The following is a 24,908-nucleotide window of genomic DNA, read 5'->3' on the forward strand; positions in this document are numbered from 1 at the left end:
GAGAGGAGCCCTTGACAGGCCCCTCTGGCTTGTATGGAGTAAAACTGAGGAGGACGAGTGCGTTCCTCAAGGCGGAGGCATATGGTTGGTTGTTCGCTCGTGGTCCCAGTCTCCCCGGGGAGCGGGGACCCCGTGATTGACAACGAGTGTCCGTCGCTGACAGCTGGCAACTCATGACACATCGCTCCCCGGGGGGGGGGGGGAACAGCCAATCACAGATGGGCATGAGGCGGGGGGGGGGGGGACAGAGGGTCCTGGGGATCACCGGGGGGGGGCCCGGGGGCGGAGTACCGAGCGGTCAATCATCTCCTCCTGGGGGGGAGGCACGGAGGCCGAGGGGACGCAGTGACAGGACAGCTGCCGTGCGAGAGCGTCCCCCGCGACAACGCGCTCGTTATCGGCGTCGCCACGGCGACGGGGGGCCGCGCCGGGGGGGGTGACTTTGTCGGTGTTGGACGGAGCCCGCCTTCAGAGGGCCGCGCACGCGGCAGACGCTCTTTGCCCTCTCAACACAAAGCGCGGCATTGAACGGGGTGTTTACCTTACGAATGACCTGGCGATCGTCGTAAGGAGTCGTCTAATTACATCAAGAGGGAGGAAGCATGCGCTCCAACCATGGTAATCTCATCAAGAGACGAGAGCGGAAAAAAGGAGCAGAAAAGATCCCTGGCTGTGCCATTTAATTAGCCCCGCTACATCAAGGTCAGAACTAGGGATCAAAACGGGGAGGGAACTGGGAAACCGCAAAACAAATGTGACACGACAAACTGCCCTGGGGATCACTTTCAATCTATAAGCCTGGAAAGACTACAGCTCATGGGTCAGCTATGGCAGACTATCAATAATTACTGTAGCCTGTGAGGGGCTAGCATACTGCAGCAGTGGGTTACATGCAGGGATGGACAGAGACCTTCTGGGGACGGCCTGGGGGCTGTACCGCTTTCAAGTCACAGAACATATCCTCCCCACTTTGGAATAGCAATTTATTTTCATTAATAAGGCTTTTTGAATCAATTGTCGAGGTTGACCGATTTTATTGAAGCCATGAAACAGAGGGACGGCTGGGATAGCGGCATATGGAGGAAGGCGCTGAAAGCTCCGAGTGGGCGGCGCGGGGCGGCGCCGTGACATCATTAAAGTGTCCGTTTCGCACGAAGCCCCTCCTAACGGTCGCCGTTCCACAGTCCCCCCCCGTCCCCCCCCCCCCCCACCGCTGGCCGCGCCTCTCCCCTGTCGCCGTATCTCCGCGCGGAGTGATAGAACGGGACGGGCGACTCAGCACTTTTGGGGGGAGTTTTTTTTATTTTTATCTGTGTCGGACACGGACGGGACAGCACGTCGGCCACCGCCGCCGAGGGACACTCTTATCTGGATGGGAAAGCAGCCCGGAAGACACAGAGATGGATAGACGGAAGGGGGGAGAGAAGGAGGTGGGAGACAAAGGGAGAGGGGGACCGAACGAGGCAGGGGAAGAAGAAAAATAACGCGTCACGATTAAGGGGAAAGCAAACGAGCGAGTTTCTGAGGTTGGAAAGCATTTTTTGCGGGGGGGGGGGCGGGGGAGGAGACCGAGAAGGGCGAGGAGAAGTTGTGAGGCCGAGGTTATGAAAACAACAAGAGGAGAAAGACTGGGAGGTGACAGGGAGAAGGCCTTGCCGGGGGGAGAGCTCTTAAGCTGCTGTCTCAAGCGTTCTCAACCGCTCCACCCCCTTGCCTCGCGTTAAGTTAGTTGAGGCGCCATCGCTGAGTCGCAAAGCCCGCCTGAGCTTTAAGTCATGACATGCTGCGGTATAGTCCCACAAACGCAGTAATCTGTGCCGTGTGAACAGCTACGGTTCAGACTGGGCCTCCACTTGCGCCATCCCGCTTTACGTTGACCGTACTATGCCGCGCCTATAAATGTCGGAAACTTCCAGAAAAGAGGAAGCCTTATCTGTGGCACGCAGGTACAGATAAGGTGCTGTCATGCATGCACAGGCACCCCTTGTGCAGAGACATGGAAATTTATATGAGGCGCCGACGCGCGTACGGAATACGAGAGCAAGCTGTGAAGTCTGCGTGAAGCGGGAACAGTAGGTTCAGCTGAAGGTCAACCTGCCAGAAATGAGTCTCGAGGGTTGAAAAGCGGCGCTGGAAATCGCGTAGGGGGGGCGAAGACGAGTCACCGGGATGTGTTTTACCAAAAATCTTTACTTTAACTTTTCATCTGCGCTGCCAAAACCGAATGCACCGCACCGCGAGGTTTTAGTGGCGGACAAATAAGAGAGAAGGGAGTTTCTATCCCTCTGTCACTTCCTCCTTCGTTCCACGAGGATGAAAGTGCAGCTCGGCTCACAGCCACTCTTCCCCGCATGCTAAACTGTCACATCCTTAGTTGCTTGGCAGGGGCCACGGTACTGGAAGCTTTCCTCATGCAAATGTCTGTGCAGGATGGAGGCAGACAGGAAGGAGAGGAGGGGATGGTGGAGTGACTCGGGGGGAGGGGGGGGGGGGGGGGCGGGGGCAGCAGAGAGAAATCTTGGCACTTCCTAGTCATGGCCTCTGCGTATCTCACACAGAACACACACACCCTCCTGCTCGGGGCCAGAGAGTGGTGTGTGTGTGTGTGTGTGTGTGTGTGTGTGTGTGTGTGTGTGTGTGTGTGGTGGTGGTGGGTGGTGTTTCTGTTGTAAATGCTTTGGCAGACAAATCCTCCGTTGTAGGTGTCAAGGCTGCTGTGATGTGTCTGGAGAGGCTGGGGAAGGAACCCAGGGGACACCGGGACCCAGGGAGGGAGGCCGAGGCAGCTCCCTGCAGCCACCAGGTGTCGGATGAGTCACCTTCTCCCTGTGAAGAACATTTTAAGCTTCGTTCTATACTTCCTGGGTGAGTGAAATGCGCTCAATTCATAGGATGATTACAGTTATTCAACTGGCCATTTTGCCCTGCCCTTTATGCGGGTAACGGCAGGAATCCAGGTAACCCAGGTTGCCAATGAGGGTGAGGTATAGGGGCGGTTGTGAGCATTAAGGGTTGTCAGGTGGCTGAGCGGTTAGAAAATCAGGCTAGTAATCAGAAGGTCGCTGGTTCGATTCCTAGCAGTGTCAAATGACGTTGTGTCCTTGGGCAAGGCACTTCACCCTACTTGCCTCGGGGGGAATGTCCCTGTACTTACTGTAAGTCGCTCTGGATAAGAGCGTCTGCTAAATGACTAAATGTAAGTGTGCTGAGCCGAAAAATAAAAACGAGAGCATAGCTTTCTCCAAGCTTTGTTTTTGTTTTTCTTTTCTTACCACGTATGAAGACTTGGTGGTCTTTGAAAATCGAAGCACCTCCATTACCGTGGGTCAAAGTCATTCTGCCTTTGGACCGCACCCGCTGACAGTCATCCGTGAGGTCACACCTCATCGGATCACATGGGGTCGTTGACTTGAACCGCTGTGCCTCGCCGACACGCTCGAGTCAGCTGACGCAGTGAAGGGGGGGGGGGGAAGGACATTTCATAAAAAGGCCAGAGCCGAGGACGCACACACACACACGCACGCACACACACTTGGATCCCACACTCCAATTAAAGAGACCATTTTTCCTTCCTCTTCCATTAATCCTGTTGAACTACACGGCCCTGAGTGGCTCTGAGCCTGTCACTCATTTGGCCTCCAACGCACCGACGGAATATTCCGTGATTTCATTTTTATTACCTCGCTCGCCAGAACTAATAGAGGGGAGTTAACTGGAGCGGCGGGGTAAAACAGGAAGGGCGAGTGAGAAGGAGTGAGAGAGAGAGAGAGAGAGGAGAGAGGAGGGAGGGAGGGAGGGAGGGAGGGAGAGGGAGAGAGAGAGAGAGGGATAGAAAGTAATTACGTCTTCAGTTTTTCGGGAGCTCGATAAGGGGGGGGCCGGGGTGCCAGGAGGACGAGTCCCTCGCGGCCCCCCTGGCCCCCCACGGCCCCCCTGGCGCACGACGATGCCAGCGGGCGGCACGTTCTCCGATCCCCGCCCTGATGACCCCTACCCTGGTACCTGAGAGCCGTAATTACACTGGGAGCGAACGGTTCAGGAATCCACTCTGTTCAGGAGCTCTCGGGGGGGGGGGTGGGGGGGGTCAGTGGATATCAGCGTCGATAAGAGCAGTGAGATAAGTGATTTGCGCCGGGCACGGTGTCTGGCCGGTACTGAACGAGGCGTGTTCGGGCTCGTCCCGTCACCCAGGACAGAGCCACCCACACCGGCCCTCCCTAGCCAACGCCCCCGCAGGGCGCTCTGCGCCGTTCAGCTCTCATCCCCTCTGTTTCTGTCGTTCGTTTTTTTCCGGCCTCCAGCCTCCACCTCACCTCACCTTCTTTCTCCAGCCTCTGGCCCCCCTTCTTTGGGAACGTAGAACTTGAAAAGACCCTTGGTACTACTGTGGGGTTCCTCGAGGATTTGTGTCAAAAGACTTTGAGCCTAGAGTCTGGTAGGCTGTTTGTGGATATTATAACCCTGAGGGTAAAAGTGAGGTACTGTCACTGTTTAAATACAAATGTGTGTGAGAGAGAGAGAACAAGTGAGAGTAAGAGGGAGAAAGGGAACAATTTTGAAAGACTTTGTCAAATCCTGAGCTGCGGCAAGTCACACACAATTCAACCTCTCACCGGTAAGATAAGTGAGTCATTGTCCAGCTCGAGTCTGAGAAAAACCGAACAAAACACCTCTTTCTACCGTTTGTTTAACTTCAACCGTGGAGCTATTTCTGCAATGTCACCCATCCCCACGCAGGAAACGCATTTCTGACGGAGAACGAACAAGACGAGTACAGACGTAACACCTTCCCGTGGCTCTCGGTCATTTTGCTTATTCCCGGAGCCAACTAGTCGCAACTGTCAGACAGAACAGAAAAAACAAAGCACGTTCCCAAGGACACCCACTCAGTAGTCACACATCCCTAACAGGCCGTGTCTGGGCACTCTGTGTGGTTTACTGGTTGTTCGCGACTGTTTATAAACACGTGGGGAACGCGAACGATATTCGTCCCATGACGATGAAAGCCGGTGCCGCCCCGTTAAGGCTATATGGCAGCTTTAAGACGGCGCGCGGGTGGGCGGGTGCTCTGTCCTGCCGTGATTGACCTTTATAGACGCTCGTTGTGACGCAGCTGCCAGTGAAGCTGTGGCGGGTAGCGGCCCCTGTCGTGCCGAGCGACAGATCCGACTGTTAAGAGGGGGGGGAGGGAGGGCTGGTTAGCTGGCTGTTTGGGCCCGAGCGTTCAGTATCCTTCTCCCCTCCTCCTGTCGCCTCTCTCTTTTCTCACACCCTCTGATGGTTCCCACCATGGGGAGTGTCGCCCCCCCCCCCACACACACACACCCCCCAGGGGGCCTGTGACCTCCGCAGCCTCTGCTGATTGGTTAAATGAGGCCTGCCGACCACAGGATCTGTGACACCTGTCGCTTGGCGCCATAGGCGGGATGGCGCTAAACGGCGGGTGGGGGGGGGAGGCCACTGCAGTCACACACACACACGCATCTCACTTAGAGATGGTTCCCGCTGAATTACTGGCTCTCGGCTTAGCGCGGCCCTGTGCGTTTCCACAGGGCCGCGCGGTACAATCGACAATGCATGATGTATTCACATGACAAAACCCTATCCGTTTTTTTTTTATTGTAGTGACACTGACAGAGGAGAGGGAGAGAGGAAGAGTTAAAGGAGAGAGATGACCTTGGTGTCTCCAAACACTCCTGTAGCAGCTGCCCACATGTACTGAGCTGATAAGGAGTGCAGCTGAGCAGCAAACCTGACAAACCCCTATACAAGTCTGTCCTCTGATAGTGCAGAGGACCAGGCACACGGGCTGCTGGTTTTAAACCCCAGCCCCACGCCGCAACGCGCCTGCACACGAACACCAGGGGAACTGGCCAATGGGAGGCTTCCGTTCTCCCATTGGCCAGAACGGACTCCCCATTTCTCGACACCCACTGTCAAACGGCCAGCGTGTAAACCTTTTTGCAAACATGCATTAATTAAAACAGGCGCCATTTACCATTTTTGGGTAGAATAGAGCTTAAAAGGAAATGACAGAGGCAAATTTATTGGCTGCGTTCTGACCCCTCCTGGGGAATGGGAATTGTTTGTCCGGATGAGGACAGTTTGACCCTTGTTAAATACACACAAACGGAGATAAACAGCCTTGCGGCAGAAGCCGTTTCTTCAGGATGCAGTTAATGTAGCAGAAAGCTCAAGCCCCACCAAATCGTCCGTTTGACAGTGCAGTGCGCGATGACCACTGGCTAGTCTAACGCCACTGACATCTCCGGCCCCGCCTGGTTCCTAGAGCGTGACAGCATCGGACTTCCTCTCCCTCCCGGAATAATCTGACGACGATTGCTAGATGAAAGGGATCCAGAATAGAACAGCTTTCCATATACGGGGGTTCTCGGCGCGTAATCCCAAATCTCTGTGGCCTAAATGAAGCCGCCACAATCTCTAATCCTTGTATGCCGTCCTGTTGGCTACGGTGGCCAAACAATGGCTGTGTGACACACTGCCCACATGGTGCTCCTGCAAGCTTTGATGTTGCGATGTCTGATGAATTTGAGTTGTGCGATTACACGTGCTACGGCGATTGTCATGTGAGATGCAAGAGCATGCGACACGGATGAAAGACATCCTGAACGACACGGGTACGTAGCTGTAAGGTCTTTTGAGAGCGCCGTGGCTTCCAGCAGGACTAACAAAAATCTGGTAAATCAGGTTTGTTGAACAAGGACAAAACACGCACGCATGTAGGCAGACGGGCAGACACGCGCAGATCAAAAACAAACACAAAACACAGACACGCAGACACACACACTATTCCAGAGAGAGAAGGTATTATCATTCACCTGGTCCTGAATGGGGCCTTCTGTGTTGGCTGCCCTTTCCCTGGTACGCCTCTCACACCTGTCAATCCACTCCAATCTTTGCCCGGATCCAGGACGCTTTGACAAACTTGTCCCTGGGGCTGACGTGTGTGTGTGTGTGTCTGTGTGTATTTGCGTGTTTGCATGTGTGTGTACCTATGTGTGTGTGTGCGTGTGTGAGGCCTTCAGCCCACAAGGTTTCCAGCCAAAGGCCTTCCTGTAAATCAATAGGCCCTCCCCTCCTGTCCTCCTATCTAATGTTGTTATCTGTCCCCGGACTGAACTCTCATTACGTGTGAAAAGCAGAGGTGTACAAAGAAGCCAGCTTTAACGCTCACAACAACCTTGAAGAAGAGAACGTTTAGAAGTGATAGGAAAAAGAAAAAAACATCTCCGGTGAAAGTGTTTTTTTTTTTTACTCTTACAATAGCAGAATCCACATTAGACTTGTGTTTGCGACCTAGTTGAGCACATATTTCACGTTATTAGGCTCTCTCTTAGCTCCCACCACGACTTGAGACGCCCGGGTATTACACTGTGGTCTCCCACACACATTGCACATTACGGAATGTCAGAGTAATATCATTTTTTAAGGATACCGAGTTAAAGCAAATGACAGTAAACTGCGGGGCAGGAGTATATATTACATAACAGCGTGGTGTGAAATCTTCTATGGCAGTCGGTCATAGTGGGCTAAGCTTCTTCCCTCTCCTTTTTCTTTGGGTCCTAAATGACTTGAGGATTTGGGGGCTGGTGGATTCGCCGGTCTTTGGTGTGACCAAGTGGATTAGCCAGTTAGCGAAGGACTTCATGGGAGGGAGAAGAATTCTAGACTCCTGGTTCTCCTCGGCGATTGGCTACGAAAACGATGGTGAATGAACTCGTTGGCACGACACACACACGCGCGCAAACACACACACAAGCTATTCTGCTCGGAAGCCCGAAGACTCCTGGTCTATTTCTGGACCGAGAAAGTGCTGTTCCTAAGTAGTAGAACTCCAAGATGTTACTGAACTTTAAACTTTCGGGGGTTGTTGCTGTCCTGGTGTGGATTTCCTATAGAAACATCTGGAAACAGTAAGAGGACTGTTGGGTTGGGTAGCAATGCCTTACAATGACGAGTGACCATTCCCTGTCACGGATAACCATTAGAGATAAGCAGGGGTGAGGTGATGATGGCAAAGCAACAACCTCATTGGTCACCCGGGGGCCATTCTGAGAGTCCAGCAATTACACAGGATGATGCAATGATTCTGCAGGGCAAGTGTCAACTGTAGCGACTAATGGCACACACATCGCCACCTCGCTCGCCCAGGCGTTTGGCGTGCGATACAGCGCGAGGGGCAGCTGCACAATGCGGGCTGGGTATGCATCAGCTCTCAAGTGCTGCACAAATGGCCTATTTGCCCGGTTTTCGCCGGCTTTTGGTCTGTTCCAAATTAATAATTATTAGCTAATGACTGTGGATTAACGTGTTTATCAGCCTGGACAGGAGAAAGAGACTGCAATGGTTTTTCTGTGACTGCTCAAGCTTTCTCTTCAATGCGACTCATGACGAGATGCATTCCTAATTTGGATGAGGATTTGCCGCTCTGGCGTGACATTGCCGATTAACTACCAACACAGCTCCGCGCAAGGAGAAGTAGATTTAGCCGACTGTGGATAAGTGCAGCTGGTAACACGGTAATGATGAACGAACGAGCAGGAACTGGCAGCCTCGTCATGCTTCGATGGGGGCCAGAAATACTTTAGTCGGAAAAATCTTTTTTCTTGTGGGTGGAGAGCTGAGGAGAGATCAGAGTACAGATTCAGCGCCCTGGCCGTGACTCTTGAACCCCACGCCGTGGACTCGGCGAGTGCATCCTTGTTTGTGTATCTCCTCATCTTGCCCTCAGAGCAACAGCAACGTTGGGATGCTGAGCCAAAGGCTGGCCTAGAGCCAGAGACCTTCCACCGCCCTGCTGGTACGAGTCAATACTCGCACGTCCTCACTCCCTGCACACACACAGGCAAACTGTGCGTACTGTACACACACAATCTGCTCAGATTTAGAGGCTGATCTGCTGCAGGGAAACTCATCCATTCTCTCTCTCTCTCTCTCTCTCTCTAACTCTCTCTCTCTCTCTCTCTCTAACTCTCTCTTAGAAGAGCAAGGAGGCCTGCTTTTGAGCTTTCGTTGACCTCATTGCTAAATTGAACGATTGTGGCGCCCAAATCTGCTCTTCCTAGATATGCCAATGTCCCCGACGAGTTCCTGAAACAGGCCACCGTGGGGTGAAGTGGCGTCCCCTCCCACATCGCCGAGCCACGCCAGCACCCATTGGTCAGTCCTCCCAGAGGACAAAGGTCACATGCCCCACTGGTTTGCTCGTGTTATAATCCAATCCCCACTTTCATTAATGTTCAGGGTAGCAACTCAATCCTCTGAGAGGAATTCTTTCCACCCTCCGTTCATTGGCTAAATGTAAATGATTCTATGAGGGACGCGTGTGAGGTTATAAATGGTGCACGAGGAAGGCAAATCTGAACGAGCCTTACCAATGCACATTTACAATGTTAAAACACAACGGGGTAAACAATTAACAGGGTCACCGAACACTGAAGGATAACTTATTCAGGCCAATTACTGAACAGAACGTCTATATATATATATACACACACTTCACACTCCTGACAGGCCTCGCTTAAGTAGCTCTAAGTAGTCTAGTTTTACTCTGTAGAAACCGGCGAGGGAACAAGGGAGAATTATCTGAGAGTGAGTGAGGTTATCACAATAGGTAAGGGTGGCTTTTACAGGCAAATTCTCTGACCAGAAAGCTCTCTCCGATTGGATGAAGGGGCATCAGTGAGTCATACACTTGACTTTGTGTGTGTGTGTGTGTGTGTGTGTCGACGGTGGAGGCACAGGTCTTCCGCCATCCATTTTGAATGGAGGGGAAAGAGATGGGGGAAAGTGCTATTTTCAGAGGATGAGGGAGAAGAAGAAAAAAAAGCTCACGCGCAGAGAAAAAGGATTATCTGCACGGACAAATATAGTGAGTCATCGAGTGGCTTAGCGCAAACGATTATATTCCAAATGCACCGCCGAAGACATTGTGAGGATTCCATGAAATTACACTTTTAAATCATTTTAATTCCCCTTTTTTGAACTCACTGCTCTTATTTAGTTTAACATATCAGTAACTTGCCCACACCAAACCATTAATGTATTAAATCATATCCTACTACGGTATAGCTAATTTACTGTATCGTAGGCTATCCAACAGAAAATAGTCATCTGTCTCACCAATTTAATTTGCAGGCTGATCAGCATCGATACACATTCACATTAATACTTCATCTAAATCATCATGTACACTGGGTCACAATGCTGTCATTTAACCAAATTCAATCTCATAAATTGTACATCGGAGGAATTTAGCATACAATCCATCATTCACTGGCTGAAGAGGATCAAAAAGCCAGTCATCGATTATGCACAGAGCGGAGAGACTGTGAGGGAGAGACCTAGGCACAACAGTCATGCCGTGCCGTAGCAAACATGATGTGCTCCCTCATGCAAAGCCACCATTAGAATATGAACAACGCTGCTGTTACTCAGGATAAATCCTTTCAACTAGAGTAGTCTTACTGCCTGAATACACACAGACACACAAAAAAAAAGGAAAAGCCTTGAGACAATTCGAGTTGAAAGGATTATCTCCAGTAACAGCAGTGGTGTTCTTCCTCTGCTTCGTCCATCATCACCCTTCTGGTGAATATTTCCCCAAAAGTTGAACTGTAGGTATGGAAATATCATAGACGAAGACATCAAAGTCATAATGTTTTTTTAAAATTATTATTATTATTTTTTAAGGTTCACACCATAAGGGTGCACACTCGAAGAGTTTTTTCAATTTGGAAAAACATAGTTTTCCTTTTTGAATAAATCCAGACGGAGCGATTAAGCAGACGTCATTAAGTTTCCCCCACTGGAGCAATAAATGAGCTCCGTCCACACACCAGCAGGCCCTCTAATCCAGGCCTGTCCCCGAGGACGTGGTCGGCGGTGGCAACAGAACCTCAGTCCACCTCCGGTAGGTCAGGAACCCTTCCCCTCCTCCTCTCTCTGGTCTGGGGAGGTAAAAGACAGACGGCTTGTAGCTCAGGGAGACTTGCCAGAAGTTCTCAGGGCACTATGGGTAATTTTCAGATGACACACTCACGGTGGGGGGTGGGGTGTGGGTGAAAGACTCCACCACTCAACACCCCCCCCCCCCTCCCAACAACCTCTTGCTCTGCCTACAGTGATCCCAGGCCGGCTGTCTGGGTGTGACGATGATTGCAATTTTAAGGCTTAGCTTGTGCAATGTTTATTTATTTATCGCCGGTTCCTAGTTCCCCATGAATATTAATGGGACACCACTCACTGTGGACTCTTCTAAGGGAGTCTCATCTCACTCTGCTACAGCAAGTTGACATCTTGCCCCATAAAAGTTTACAGCCCACAAACTACAAGTCCGGCAACAGTTCTCACCCAACCCTCTGAAGTAAATCCTGTACGCTTTTTTTTGTGTACCGTTTCTTCTGCGAAACAGGACTAAGATTTGTAATAGCGATAACTTTGTCCCCGACTCTTTGCTTTGTTGATCAAATCGGTTTCAGGCACCCAAATGTGGAAATAGCCGAAGGCTTACCAAAACACGTTGCCAAGCATTGGCATTTGACCTTTTGGCCCAACAGCTGGAACCATAGCTACTGTGTGGAACTGTGGCTGTATGGGGTCATGCCCTGCCCTGTGGGCCCGGTCCTGCTCACGTTTCCTGCCAGAGGCCGAGGGAGCACGTCCCTACCTTTATCCAGTTAGCCTGAACCGTGGACAGAGCAGGGCTGTGCATGGATGAGTCAGCAACAATTCCTAGGGGTGGGGTGGGGGGTTCAGGACTAAGGGGGGTGGTGGAGCAGTGCCGACTGACCTTTGGATTCACTCCCATTCCCAGAGCGGCGAGGCGAGTCTGAATAATGTAAGAGAAGTGATTACTCGGACTCCTGTAAACGTATTGGTGGCGAGCGTCGTTACAAACAAACCCACAGAGTCTCACAGAGAACTCCATCACACTTAGGTGAAATCATTTTGCAGCCGGGGGAAGTCTCTTCGGCCCTGTCCACAACGTGGGTCTTATTTGTTCAAGTTATTCCATCGATCGCCGCTATCCCAACATTTGGACAGCACTTTGTCCATATTAGACGCCCCCACACAGCCTTTCACCCCATGCACCCCCCCCCCCCCCCCCTTTCGGGTTGGTGCCATCACTTTAGAAACAAGGCGGGGCAATTAGGCCTATCAGCTCCTTAAGACCCGCCCTGTCAACGATAAGCCTGCGGCTTAATCTGCTCATTAAACAATTTATTTGTAGTAGGAGAATGTGGGAGGGGAATCAATGCTGCTGCAGCCACTGCTTTGAGGATTAGACATGAGCCGTCACTCCGAGGCTGCTTTCTCCCAGCTTCAGAGGGAGGGAGGGGGGGGGAGAGGGGATGAGAAACATAGGATGAGGTGGGGGAGAAGGAGGTTGGGGGGGGGGGGGGGGGGGTGAGGTGCCAGAAAACGCTGAAGAAGACATATGCACCATAGTGGCTGGGGGGTTGGAGCGCCGTGTAAATGCAAATGATACTCTGTGATGGAGGGGGGGGGGGCAGGGGGAAATCGATGGGTGTTCATAAGACCCGCCATGACCTCTAGAAAAAAGGTCGTTTTGCTCCCCTCACATACAGTATCTGCAGACAAGAGATTACGTCGAGACCAAAAAAATAAAACACATATGCACAAACAAACACTTTCTGTTCTCCTTGCCAAGGCATTTCCTGTTTAACTGCAGACCCCAAGTAGCACACTGCCATGGGACAAATCATCTCCTCTATCCAAAAGCATTTTATTTATTTTTTTGCCAGACCTTTCCGTTTGGGCTCGAAGACGAGGGGGTCTCGCTGGTCGACGACGCTGCCCCCGCCCCAGACGCTTGGCTTTGGGACCCCTGGAACGCAAAGTCCTGCCGTCCAGCCCAGTGATGAATCACTGCCCCCCCGCGGGCGTGGTGGTCACACGGGCGCAACAAACTGATTCCAAGCTCATCCAGAGGGCTTGGAATGCATGTGTGTAATGAGGTGCATCGATCCAAGAGCGTCCGCTATGTGTGCCTCCAGGGGGGGCTATGTGCCTCCACCCCGCCCCCCTTAATTAGGCTTGATTGTACTTTCCATCAATCACTCCCAAACAAGGGGGGGAATGAATGCGTTCTGCAAGGTCTGCTTCTCTTTCTTCAGTCACAGGCTTTCAGTGAGTGTGTGTGTGTGTGCGCTTATTTGTGTGTGCTTATTTGTGTGAGGTTTCCTGTCAATCACCAGCCTCCACCCCAGGTCTAAAAATGGAAACATACCTACTTTCCAGCTAATTAATATCGCCATGATTATCTCGGGTTTGCATAATTCTTTCACATCAGACAGAAACGCATTCGGAAGACGCAGAGCCTTCCCCCTCTGTAAAACGACACACCCTGACATGTTCATTACGTGGAGGATATGCTGCAGGCGTTAGCAAAACAACCGCGTGGAAAACTGAACTGGTAGACGGCATGTGCGTAACGCGCGGATGAGACTGTGACCTGTTACACGTTAGAAAGAAATGCACGGCAAACCTTTCAAATGCCATGTCCATGTGCACATCGAACGTCTGACGACATCTCCTCAGGGGTCAACCTGGCACGATGTAGCTTACAAGGTCACTTGTGCAATATTAACGAGCTCTGGGTCCCCATTGGCTGGCTCTGTGGTGTAACGTTGCATTAGGTAACAGCAAAACCAATTGGGAGCCTCCAAAGTCCCATCCGAATCATCTAGTGTTTCCCCCCCCCCCTCCTCCTCCTCCTCCTCCTCCTCCTCCTCCTCCTCCTCCTCCTCCTCCTCCTCCCCCCCCCTCAGACACCTCCTCTCCCTCCCCCCCTCAGACACCTCCCCTCCCTCCTCCTCCTCCCCTCAGACACCTCCCCTCCCTCCTCCTCCTCCCCTCCCTCTCTGCCCCTATCATGGTCTGGAGAGGAAAAGAAAGGACATTAATACTTAAAGGGGCGAGCTCAAGCGATTGTCAGTTGAAAATGAATCAGAAAGCCCAACTTGCTGACCTCAGGGGAAACCTGCTAATGTGGTGCTAATAATATCTTGTTTCGTTCGATTTCCCTGACGGGCCTCCATCTCGGAGAACTGGAGTGAAGAACGAGAGAGAGAGCGCGAGAGCAAAGGAGGAACCCAAAGGCATTGTTGTGAAGATGTCGGAGGCTCTAATGAATGTTGCACGCTCCCTGTAAGGGAAGGCTGAGGGGAGGTGTGCAGGGCGCTGATGAGTTGATGTCCTGCTAAGTTGGATGGGGTTTATGATGGGGGGGAGGGTGTGGGTGTGTGTGTGTGTAGGGGGGGAGGGGGGGGAGGGGGCTCGATTCCTCCTCACTCTCTCAAATGTCTTCATTTCACTCTTTCTCTCTCTCTCAATCCGTTCCCTCTCGCATCTCTCCGTTTCCCTCCCTCGCTCTTTCTCTATCGTCACTGCCATCTCGCACTCGGCTCAGGCACGTTAGCATGGCAACAGTGCAAATGTCAGCCCTGGATGGTGAACGTCTCAAGGCTATTTCTGAATCCAGTAATCAGGATGGAAATGGACAAATCTATGGCGCCGGCAGCCATTGGTAATCACAGGAGGCGGAAAGCATTTTTAGACGCAGGACACGTCGGAACGCACGGAACCTGAAACCTTCTCTGTCTCCGTTCGGCAGAGCCATCCTGCTCCCCATTCAATTAGATATCGGCACATTTGAACCTCTGGTATGTGTAAGCGATCGTGCCTCGACGTCGTGTTCGGTCATCTTGCGCGCGTGGCTCCCTGACAGCCTCCGCCAATCAGCTGCACGGTGAAAGTGCGGGGACGCAGGTGCGGTTCCACTACAGCGGCGAGCTGCCAACGCCACAGATGGAAGGTGGTCGTAACCGGCGCTGGTGACACCAGTATGAGGTCGCTCTTGACAAGAGGGGGAGCGAGGGGTTGAGCGGGTGGTGGTGGTGGGGGGGGGGGGGGGGGGGGGGGGGGGGGGGTTGTATTGGGAGAGGAGTGCGAGGGATCCGAGATGAGTCACGGTGAGGTGGCACCTTCCCCCACCCACCGCCGGTCCCCGTCCTGCTGTCGACCCACAGCTGTGCGGGGGTCTGCCTGCCGCCGCCATGACGTTCTAAGTCACACCCCCCCGAATGGGGCTGACAACCGCTGCCGCCACAGGTTCCAGTAGGAAACCATCTGACGGGGTCTTTAGCCGGATCTATCTGGACAGGCTAGCCCAGAGGCGGTGGCGGGGCCATAAGATCAAAGGACGAGCGTGCGAGGTAGCGCGAAAGAACGAGGGAGACGAGAGGGAGAGAGTAGGAGAGAGAGTGAGGAGAGAGGGAGAGTAGGAGAGAGAGGGAGAGAGTAGGAGAGGGAGAGTGAGGAGAGAGGGAGAGTAGGAGAGAGAGGGAGAGAGTAGGAGAGGGAGAGTGAGGAGAGAGGGAGAGTAGGAGAGAGAGGGAGAGTGAGGAGAGAGGGAGAGTAGGAGAGAGAGGGAGAGAGTAGGAGAGGGAGAGTGAGGAGAGAGGGAGAGTAGGAGAGAGAGGGAGAGAGTAGGAGAGGGAGAGTGAGGAGAGAGGGAGAGTAGGAGAGAGAGGGAGAGAGTAGGAGAGAGGGAGAGAGAGGATATGCATAACCAGCTCGGCGGGTTGAAAGCTGCGACCCTACACAGCGGTTACAGCTTTCGAGGCGATGCTGCTTCTTCTTCTACTTCTTCTTCTTCTCCCCCATCAGGCAAATCCCCGTCACGGGTAGACTTCTTCTAAGTATATAGACCCGCTCGCCTCCTAATCTTTGGAACTACAGTCAGTGACGCGAGTGCGCGGACTGTAGTCCCCCCCACCCCCCCGAGAAAGAAGACGAAACAGACCTAATCCTTTCGACTGCTACCGCGGAGATCACGCCGGGTCACGTTTGTCGACGGCTCCTGCCTGGCGCTCCCTTTTGATGTAGCTTAATCCCTCTTCCCCGGTACTTAGGATGTTACATTGCCTCAATACTTTCTACCCTCCCACCTCTCACCCTCACCCAGAAAAAAAAGCAAAACTCAAGCACTGCGTAGCTTTGACTGGGTGTGTGTGTGTGTGTGTGTGTGTGTGTGTGTGTGTAGGGGCGGCCGGGGGTCTGATGTATACCCTCAACAGTTGCTTTGATGTTCAGACGTAATAGGAAAAGTGTTTTCTTTCATGACTTTTGCTGCCATCGCCTCTATCCGGCCTCTTTGACTGGCAGAAACAAATGAGTATCATGTTCATCTTTATGACTTTGAACTACTGCTGATGTCATTCTGCACACTCCTCTCCTCCACGTAGCCCCAGAGCGGCGGAGAAATTGTCAGGCCTGCCTGAGCTCAATTTCACGCACTTTGTGTAAGTCAAGATCAGGTTGTCATGCAAACACTGCCAGGGCTTTCCTGGAAACAATAACACACACATACACACGCACACACACAAACACACACTCACTGACCTGTCCAAACTATTTGAATTTGGGCCTGCTAGCTAATTGCCTCAGCATTGACCAAACGGTGTTTCTCAATAACGGCCTATTAAGCCCTGTGAGTGTGTGTGCATGTATTTTTGTGTGTCTGCGCAAGTGACAGTTAGTGTGTGTGTGTGTGTGTGTGATGGCTACCCAGTTGTACTCCCGTATTAACAGGTCCCTCACACCCCCTGGATTAATATGGGACCCACTGGCCCCTCATCGATTAGCCTGGGAGCTGATATGCCCACCATCAGGGCAGGGGGCCAGTTTATTTGCCCTTTCGGGTTTTCTTTTTCGGTGCTTTTTCACACCCGACACAGAACGACAGGGCATCCATCAGGGGGATATACTTATCAGTGATGGAGCGGGTTTGTGGATGCAGCCAGTAATAGGTACCTCAACACAGGAGGCAGTGGAGATGACCTTCACTGGCAGGAGCCTGAGTGGCCGTGTGTTCCAGGGTGCCATCTCTGGGTCTGGAGATTAAACGGATACTCAAACACAAGCCCTTTGCTCTATATTGATACTGTATGCACACAGGACCCCAGGAGCCCCGCCCCTGAAATTGATTCCCCCTTCAAAACGGCTCCACGCTAGACAAGTTTCTTTTTCATTCCCGACCCCTCCCCCTTTGTCTTTCGTCGGGAGGTGAGAACGGTGTAGCCGGGGGATTGTTCGAGTCAGAAGAGCCCCTGGTGTATGTAACGTATGTTTATGGAGCCGAGTTGGTCTTAATGCATCGCCCCTGAACCGCCGAGCACGGAGGCACGCCATTCACTGATTTATCCAGCTCCAGACACTGGGTGCTGAGAAAAAAAAAAAAAAAAAAAAGACTTTACCGAATACATTTCTGACTTGCATAAAGCATGTATTTTTCATCACGGTTTCCTTGACGGCGATGAGTGCTTTTGAAACGGCTCTCTCGAGGGGGGGCGGCAAAGGAACAGTAAGTGAAAGAGAGGTGGAAAAGGGCAGAGATAGAGACAGAGAAAGAAGGGGGGGGAGAGAGGGAAAGGAAGATAAAGGAAGATGGGGCTGAGAGACTTTCCCTCACTTTGCGGCTGAGTGAGAACGAGTGACAGTTTGGGGCCATGGCGTGCCCTACAGCCTAAAACGGCTGGCCACACCCCCCCCTACACACTCCCGCCATCTCTCTTCCTGTGACCCCCCCCCCCCTTAATCTGAGCAATGGTACCTGACAGGTACAGCGTGGACCTATCCCTGCAGTTGGGATGCCGACCGCAGTCCTACATTTGAGAGTCCAAATATGCAGACACATTAGCTCTCCACTTATCTATAATTGGCCAGACTACATCAGAAAGCTCGGTTTGTCTTGAGAGCGTTGGAGAGGTATTCTGTGTACCCGACTGGAAAAACAATTTTCTGACTAAACTGCCCACCTGAATTTCCCCTGTCAAAATGTAGAGAATTTGCGTAATTGACTTACACAGTAGTGCAACCTTAGTTTTAACAGTTTTCGAAAATGTGATCCAAAACTTCTGCTCACAGCTCCATGACTAACTATCCATCCACCGAATAAAGAGGTTATATTTTCGCAGCAGTGTCTATTTTCCCTCTGTGGCACGGCGTTCCAATGCTGAGCCAAAGTGGGGGAACAATGCAAATTAAAAGCTAGGCAGAGTTCTCCACTTGGAATGAGCAGCAGATCAGATCCGTTGGTAAACTGGAGCCCAAGGGAAGAACAACAGTGAAATGTGATTGCTCTTTGTTGGTGTTGTTAACGCAGTTTCAGTAAACAGCAGGGATGCTCAAGAGACACAGAGAGAGAGATCAATCAAATATGATTGTTGGAAAAAAACGAACCACTTGTGAAAGAGGGAACTTGTAGCTCCGAACAAGAACATTCAGACCCGCAAGCCTTTTCCATAGCCGGCATGCATCCAGTTTGGAGACAAAACTGGATTTTGCGATGTGTAAATCGCAACACGTATTGTGTTTGTTTTCATAGAAATACTGGGGCGGTGAATGTGTGATCCGGCTCAAAGCAGCCGAGGGCAGAAAGTGGGTTGGTCTGATGGGGAACACTTACGTAAGGAGTGCCACTCGTCCTGGCGGATGGTTTTGGTGATGTTATAGGACAGGTTCTTGGGTATTGTCGCCGAGGAGTAATGGTACTTGATGTAGGAGCACCGCACAAGTGAACCTGAAGAGAGAGAGAGGCAGAGGCAGAGAGAGGCAGAGAGGCAGAGAGAGGCAGAGAGGCAGAGAGAGAGAGAGAAAAGGAGAGAAAGGGAAAGAAAGAAGTGTGTTATAGTGACAGCGTTTATTCTGGATCATTACCTGTGAGTGGGTGTAATCTTAGAACCAAATGACAGGAACACGGAGGTGGAAGGAGTCCATCTTTGTGTGCTCAAACCGCGAGGCCCAACCGTGGTTATTTCTGTCGTCTCTTATTGAGTAATCATGTCTTTGCTGTCATGAGACAATGGAATGTCAAAATCCTATTGTACGAAGCCCATTGTGTTGGCAGGGTACGTCCACATTCACATAATGGAACGACTTTTCTCTGTGACATCCCACTTGTCAGACGGAACAATTCCTTCATCAAAAAGCTCATAACCAATCAGTTTGGGAAGCTATTCAAGTTTTTTAATTAACGATGGCTTCGTGGATTCCATCAAGGAATTTAAGTGTTCCTTCAACGACTGCTAAGTAGGTTTCCAACCATGTCGTTCCATTCAGCTGTTTTTTTGTCCAAGATAAAGAGAAACTTGCAAATTGATAAAGCAGCATAATTCCTCCACTATTAAAAATGGTGACAGCACTGAAACAGAATCAGGGTTCATTCCATGTGAACAATGACCTTTGACCCTCTGGCTTCTCTTGACCACCTGACTGCCAGGTGCAGAGCAGGAAGAGGTTTCTCTCAGCTGACACAGCAAAAAAAAAAATGGCAGCCATTTTCTCCAGAGCTGGTCTGAACTCTGAGGACTGCGCTGACTCTTGACAGCAGAGGCCTCTGAGCCTATTATTCAGTGTTAGTGGAGCTCTGCGAGAGGGACAATTTGTAGCTGCCTCTCTTCTCCCCAGCCCCACCTCCCTTGGGAGACGACTCCCCACCTCCCCTAGCGCCCCGGAGAGAGAACACGCTCAAAGCTACACAAGCTCCCTCTTCATCACTTCACCTTTCCTCAAAAGTAACTTCCTCTCTTTCTTCCCTTTCTCTGTCCGTGTTTTTTTTTTCTCTCCCTCCGTTGCATTGTTTCCCCTGCATTGCAACGCAACACAACGGGGCCAGGGCTCTCCCGTTTCATTCCCTGGACACGGTTCTGTGTTGATTTCCCATTTTGATAACGCCACAAATGGCGTTTCCTCATCATGAGAGCGTAATCTGCGCGCCGGCGAGAGATCGAGTTGGGTTCCTCTCTGACGCTATTATGACTTGTCCGCTCTAATCATCTCCAGCAAGGCATTTGGAAGTGTGCATTTGTGTGTGTGTGTGTGTGGGGGGGGGGGAGCATTTGCTGTGTTTGTGTGTGCGTGGGGGGGGGGGGGGGGTGCTGAAAATTGCATTACGGCAGTCTGGTGAGACTTGCACTGCGCAAACATAGTGACACGGATAACACCCCCATCTTCTCTTTGTCGTGAAGCGTCAGACTCACTCATCTCCACACACACACACACACACACACACACACCACAAGGGACCTCAACAACAACAATTGTAATTATCTGTTCATGACCATCTCTCCATCTGTTCCGCCCCAGAGACACAGCAACCCCCCACTGCTCAGAGAGAGATGTATTGACTGATAACCCCATGATGCATTTCCTGATAATATGGGCGACAGCAGATCGGGGACTGGCTCTTATATCCTCATAGAGACACACAGGGTTAGAATTCCAAACCAGGAAGGCACAGCTGTGTTGCATCATTGCCTTCAGGGAACAGCATACAAAACATCACACACACTTCCAGGAACATGCCTTGAACGTCCAAACGATTGAGGGCAACCCTAGTCCTGTTTCATGACATCACGATCCTGGCATTAGTTCATCAATAACTGTCAAATGGAACCCCAGTCCTTTTACCGATGGTTGCCTCAAGACACGCACAATATCTCCAGCCCAAACAGGAGCTGTGGCCAATCTGACAGTATTCGGGGCCCTACTCTCATCGAATACATCTCTGCCAGACCAATGTCGTCCCTGTGGTTTTCGAGAAACCTTAGCACTGGGTCTTCCTCGGTAAACGGAGGCAGTGAGGCAGCAGCGATCTTTCTTCCATGGTGAACAGTGAAGCTGAAGTCGATATGGATCTCCCTGATGGTCTGTGGGTGCCCAAGAGCGCTGGAGGCTTTTCAAATGGGACGATAAAAACTTGGGAGTGGAGTGAAAGGAGAGCTCGTCGCTGGAAACAGGCGACGGGGGCTCAATTACCCAGCCAGGGGCCTCATTTGAACATGGCTCCGCGGTCGTTCCTCGAGGTGCTCTCTCGCTCCATCCTCATTTCGAGTGGGCTCCTGAAAGGGGTTTCCACTATCGCCATGTTGGAGGGAAAAGCCGCAGCGGTTTAAGCGGGGAGCGATGCGTAATGGGTGAATGGCGATCAAAGGCCTTTTAGTTCCGATCGTGGTTCATCATCTGGCGATTTTCTTGTGTCATCTCTATTGGCTTACGGCCGGGATTGTTTTACTGCTTTATGCTGATTGAGCTTGAAGGTGAGGTCTTCCGGAGTACTGTTCGAGAACGGGGGGGACAAGCACACCGCAAGCACCTTGGAACAAACAAACCGTTCACAGACCTGAGGTTTGTGAACGCAGCCCCATTCCTAACACCTTTCACCGACTGGCCACAGTTCATTTGAACACAGCGGGACTGAGGGGAACCGAAGAGAAGACAAGAAAGGACTCAGGAGAAACCAAAGATCTAACGTGATCCCCCAGAAGATTGAAACAGTTTGTTCGGTGTGTCCGCCCTCTTTTATAGGACGCCAGAAGCTTACACTTTCTGAGAATCTGTCAAGTCTCAGGGATCCCCCACTCGGTGTCTTCCTCCACCACGCGAGACACAGACAGGGCCCATTCTCACGAGTGGCAGGAAGAGTCGTCTCCTTGATGTTCCCTCTCTGTGATGACAGACTTTGTACCCACCACACTTTGTTTACCTGTGCGTGCCCGGGCAGAATACTGCTACGCTGCTTGCACGACTTAAGGATTCATGCCACTCTTCGAGAAATAAGCCGTCTTTTTTCTAGGATGTGAAGCCCCCGTAATGCACCTGGGCCTGGCCCAAGGATGAGCAAGCAAATGAAGGTGCCACAACTTCTCCTTTGACAGGCTGAATGGATGTTTGAACCGGCATTATCTCAAGGGCATTTTCTCCTGTTTTCCCCAGGATTCAGAACAGTGATTGTCTGAGGCCTGCGCGACTGCTCGACCGCATACCAAAACAAACCGTCCAATTCGCCACACTTGCTTATGCAGGTCTGCTGAGCGCTTCCATCTAAACCCGCAGACGCCGGCGAATCATCACAAAATTAATCAAGCAAGAGCCTCTTTATTTCCCAAAGACTGTCTGTAATGACGATATTTAAGTGACTTGTTGTTTCCCCTGCTACAGTTTTTGAAATAAAAAAGGAGGCTTAACTCACTGCGTAACCAAGCAGGTGAAATCGCTGCAGTGTAGCTTGACAATTTCTCCACAGGGACACACTAAGATAATTCTAAGGCAGAAAAAATAACCGAAAGAACTTCAGTTTCTTTTTGCCTACTGTTCCTTTTATTCCTCTCTCATACTCAAGTCAATAATATCGGGTTTAGCGTCTGGTAGCGGAGCCGCATATGTGTGTTCTGCTACTCTGAACGCTTGGCAATAGGTTGTCTGTGGAGACGAGCTCCCATGTGCGGGAGGTAGAAAAAGTCAGCCGTCTCTGTCTTTGATATTGACCAAGCCTGATTCTCGGTGCCATGTTCACATTACATGCAGCGCGGATCAATTAAATTTGAATCGATTGTAGAAAATGGACACGACTCGTGCAGGGAGTGTAGTGTGAAGGCATGGGGGGGGGGGGGGGGGGGGGGGGGGGGGGGGGGGGGGGGGGGGGGGAGAACTGTACATTCGGTGAGTCGCACAATTCCCTCTCAGTGTCCAACAATCACACAAAGCTAATGGAGCGATACTTCCAGCCTTATGAATAAGGTCCTGTGAGACCATCAGCTGGCACCCCTTGACTCCAGCACTCATGTCACAAAGCAACAAGAATGGGTTCACTACCAAACAGACATGTTGCAAGATGTTTACTAATGTAACATTAACATACTAACCACCCTAATGGGATTTGATCCTTCTATACAACTTTTAGCATTCTGTAGCCTCAATGATATTGTACAAATACGACAACCAAATGGCTAAAAGCAAAATGCCTAAACAGGTTCAGGCTACATTTCCAGACATCTTCAAATGTAGCCTATTCAGCCCTCAGGTAATCCAGTCCAATCATTTAAATATTTATAGAGGGATGAGGCATAGTACAATTGACCCGCTGTACAGACCCACTTCCGTTCTGACAAACATTCGCCTGTGGATATGCACTCATGTATTCACAGCAAAACAAAAGTCACTTTGTCAGGGTCACTGAAGACACGGGTGACACCGACACAAAACAAGGGGGACAGCCCTCCCCCCTGCGGTGAGCACCATGTACATCCAGTGTTGACATTGTCAGGGGTCAGCATGCTGTACTGGATAATAACACAGGAGCTACGCCTAAGTCCCTTCCTCGCATTCATTACATCGCTTCCATTCATTTCAATGGATCGTTAGAGAAACACTGTGTTGTTGTGTGGTTGACCGGATCCTCAGCTTCCAACTTGAACACCCTAAGGTTCTGAGAAATATGTCCCAAAGTAAAAGTACATGTTCCCAAAACCTGTCGATTACCATCCAACTGTGGTTCTCTGGTAATGTTTACAGTTTTGACCTCAACTGAACTGAACAGTTTACATACATCAAGAAGAAAACAGAAGTCCATATATTTGGGCGATGCAGTTGTCTGTGAAGCGGGAGGGGAGGTCGGGAACGAGAGGCAATCGGAAGCGCGGCCCGGCCGATACGTTACAATATCTCTCCCCATCCATCAACATCCGCCGCTCTCCGCCTCGCCATGCGCCAAAGCTGTATTGCACTTTAGCTGTTTTATTTCTCCGCGTGGGAGTGCCACATTAGTCACCATTACTCCACCTCCGCTTGTTGCCGTACGACTTCACGACGACACCAGGAGATGACCAAGCCCAAACCTCAGGTCCCGTGGTGGGGTGTAGCTTACAAACTTGCTCCAAAACGCCATAATGTGTTTCTGCCATTATATAGTATAGCAATTACATTCTCAAAGTCTCCAAGGCATTAAAGGAAAACAGTGTTACTACTAATTTTAATTTAAAGTTAATACCAAAGGGTATTTTGCCTTATTTTCTTTCTTCCAAAAACACAACTCTTGCAAAATGACAAAACAAATCAAAGAGCTTTAGATATGGGTATTTGGTCTTTGTACAGGGCTTTCTATCCAAGAAATAAGACTCCAGAAGGAAAAAAATATATCTCACTGACAATGCACTCTGTTAAATTGTTTATCGATTTCCTAAATCAGTCAGGATTTGGACAGAAAATGAGGCGGTGTCGAAAAAAAAGGAGATGATTCCTTTCGACGGAAGAAGCATAAACCCCGTCTTTTTTTCATCAACACACTTCCTGGCAGATAATGAGGAACATGCTGGAAGTTAAAAGTTGTCTGCGAAATCAGTCAGTCGTGTCCCTCTCTCTGCCTCTCTTTCCCTCTCAATCCTTCTCCTTCTGACAGCGTCTCTTCCCAGCTCTCACGACATCGCTAGCAGGCTAATAACCCCGAAATGCAATAACACAATGACTGATTCTCTCCAGGGGATAGCTAGTGAGAACAACAGACATAAGCGCCTAGTGGCCTTCTCTTAAAAAGTGTCAAGTTTTGAGCTCCGACAGCGCCATTGGTTGTCCGGCCCTTTGCAATGTTTGGGATGGGGTTTCTAACGTGTAGTAATACGCCATGCAGGGAAATTCACATGGGTGTGATGTAGTAGGTCAATATAAATAGAGCCAGCTGCGTGGCCCTGCTTCATTTGTGCCCGTGGCAGAAGACGCTCGGAAGGTTCTCTGCCAGATGGGTGGTCCTGCCACAGTTCAAGCCCCTGCCTTGTTAGTTCCTGACCTAATTCATCTGTCGTGTGTGTCCCTCCCCCCCCCCATTCAGTCCCATTGTGGGCGATGTCTGCCATCATCGTTAGGAGGGGCAGGGGGGAGCAGTGTTGAGTTGGTGAACGCAGCCCCGGCTATACTCAGCCACATGCGATCACAGAGGGCCATCTGGTGTGTCACATTGTTCCTATCATTATCCGCCACGCCGCGTCCCTGGCGAAAGAGACACTGAGCGAGTGTTGCTGCGCGAGAAT

General features: G+C 51.0%; 1 protein-coding gene across 1 annotated transcript in view; it reads right to left on the reverse strand.

Annotated features, from left to right (window-relative positions):
• Window positions 1-24,908, reverse strand: part of tmem178bb (transmembrane protein 178Bb) — a 55,152-nt gene that overhangs the window by 9,108 nt on the left and 21,136 nt on the right. Inside the window, exon 2 of the mRNA XM_067254551.1 lies at window positions 18,515-18,628. Within this exon, the coding sequence (XP_067110652.1) occupies window positions 18,515-18,628 (114 nt within the window). The remainder of the gene's footprint in view (window positions 1-18,514; window positions 18,629-24,908) is intronic.

This window comes from Osmerus mordax, chromosome 17 (genome assembly GCF_038355195.1).
Source record: "Osmerus mordax isolate fOsmMor3 chromosome 17, fOsmMor3.pri, whole genome shotgun sequence".
NCBI lineage: Eukaryota > Metazoa > Chordata > Actinopteri > Osmeriformes > Osmeridae > Osmerus > Osmerus mordax.